The sequence below is a fragment of the Dipodomys ordii genome, unplaced genomic scaffold (assembly GCF_000151885.1).
Source record: "Dipodomys ordii isolate 6190 unplaced genomic scaffold, Dord_2.0 Scaffold5983, whole genome shotgun sequence".
Lineage (NCBI taxonomy): Eukaryota > Metazoa > Chordata > Mammalia > Rodentia > Heteromyidae > Dipodomys > Dipodomys ordii.
The window spans coordinates 1-1,985 of NW_012273197.1; the positions used below are offsets into that span (position 1 = coordinate 1).

Sequence of the window (1,985 nt, forward strand, 5' to 3'; positions counted from 1 at the left end):
CACAGCGCCACTTCCGGCTTTTTTTCTTTTTGCTTATGTGGTGCTGAGGAATCGAACCCAGGGCCTCAGGCATGCAAGGCAAGCGCTCTACCACAGAGCCACCTTCCCAGCCCCTCTAGAACTTTCTTATCTCCAACTGAAGCTGTCTCCATTCAACACCCAGTTCCCAACCCCTCTGCAGCATTCCCCTCCCCTGCTCTCCTCCCCCTTTTTTGGGAGGTACTGGGTTTGAACTCAGGGTCCAGGGCTGTCATACAGCTATCTGGGCTTGCTGTCAGAGCTGCGTGCTACCCATGCCCAGCTTCTTCTGTAGAGATGGAATCTCTTGGCTTTTCTGCCAGGACTGAGCATGGAAATGGGATCTTCCCCCTCTCAGCTTCTGAGTAGCTGGGATTACAGACGTGAGCTGCTCACTAGCACCTCCTGGTCCTTCCTGAATACGGCTCCTCTGTCTGGGCTCTGCTCGTGTCCCCTGGCCGTGTCCCCTGCCTACCTGATGGGAGCTGGGGTGTGGAGGAGCAGGAAGCCAGCACTGGGGCCATGACAGGGGGCCCCGGCAGGGGGGGCTGGGGCTCTGGGGCTGGCTGGGGGGGTGCAGGGGTGTGGCTAGGCGTGCTTCCCGGACCCTTGCCCACAGCCACAGGCGGGGGGATGTCCCCCTCGTCGATGGCACTGCCCTTCCGGACGGCAGCCAGCAGGTCCTCCAGAGTCTGCAATGGACACGTAACTGGGCTCAGGAGAAGGGAGGTGCCCCGGGGGGGGGGTCATCACAGAGTCCCCTACACTTTGCTCACTCACCTTGAGCCCGCGGTCATAGCGCCGCACCTTGGCGCTGTCCCCCGCTTGCCGGGCGCCCTCGATGGCGCACTGGTAGAGGGCGAGCCTCTCCTGCAGGGTGGCCTCCACCCCAGGGTGGGGGGCTGAGGGCTTTGGCTGTGGGAGGGACAGGGGATGGGGGTGGGCACAATCTGGGTGGCGATGGCTTCCCATACACAGGCCACCCTGAATCTAGCCTTCCCTACCCCAGCAAGGCAGAAACCCCCGTCTCTGGGGGAAGATATAGAAGTTGGGGTTATCATGTCAACTGCCCCAGAGGGATAGATAGGGGTGAGCCCCAGGACTTGGGAGGGGGGTAGGGTAGGGAGCTGTACCTGGGCCACAGCTGGCGGGGGCTCCACGGCCTTCTGTTCTTCTCCCAGGACTTCATTGAGTTCTGCCTGCGGGGACAGACGCAGGGCCAGGGTGGGACGTGAGAACAGGCTGCATGGGGGGGAGGGGTGAGGTCTGGGGGTCAGGCCCCCCATCCCAGAGGCTGGGGGCTCACCAGCAGGTCATCATCGGCCTCCACGTCGTCATCTGTCTCCTCCTCCTCCTCATCCGGGTCTCTCATGCACAGCCTGGCCATTCTCTCGATTGCTTCCATAGGCAGCGGGCCTGGCAGTGCAGGGAGAGGCCTCGCTGTGGCAGCCTCCACCGAGAGCCTCCAGCTCCCCACCCTAGCACCCCGGACACCCCGAGAACAGGGTGGCCAGCAAAAGAGCTGCAGGTACCCTTCCCAGCTCCCACCCCCCAAAAAAATCCATCACCCCCACTCAGCTGTTCCTTATCCCACTTCAAGCATCCAGAGCTCAAACTTCACCTCTCTGGGACTCAGTTTCCCCTCGGTGAACATGGGATAATGGCTTCTCATGGATCCACAGAGGCCACTGTGTCCCATACCCCAGCGGATGTCTGAAACCTCACAGTATCAAACTCTCTGGACATGGGAATTCTTTCTATGTGTCCTGCAGCATTTCCACACAATACAGACTCAATCTACCCTCCCACACCACCCTCTTCCTTACTCCTGTTCTGTGGATTTTTTTTGGCCAGACCTGGATCTTGAACTCAGGGCTTAGGTGCTGTCCAAAAGCATTTTCACTCAAAGTTAGTGCTCTACCTCTTGAGCCATAGTTCCACATTTGGCTTTTTTTTTTTTTTTTTTT

The 1,985-nt window shown here is 59.4% G+C and overlaps 1 protein-coding gene across 1 annotated transcript; it reads right to left on the minus strand.

Annotated features, from left to right (window-relative positions):
* Nucleotides 1–420: 420 nt before the first annotated feature.
* Nucleotides 421–1,496, minus strand: LOC106002259 (coiled-coil and C2 domain-containing protein 1A-like; the record flags this gene model as incomplete). The annotated part of the gene is made up of 4 exons (XM_013037164.1): nucleotides 421–710; nucleotides 799–933; nucleotides 1,152–1,217; nucleotides 1,325–1,496. Coding segments are annotated over 4 exons (663 nt in total), but the record flags the coding sequence as incomplete, so codon positions are not given.
* Between the last annotated feature and the right edge of the window lie 489 nt (nucleotides 1,497–1,985).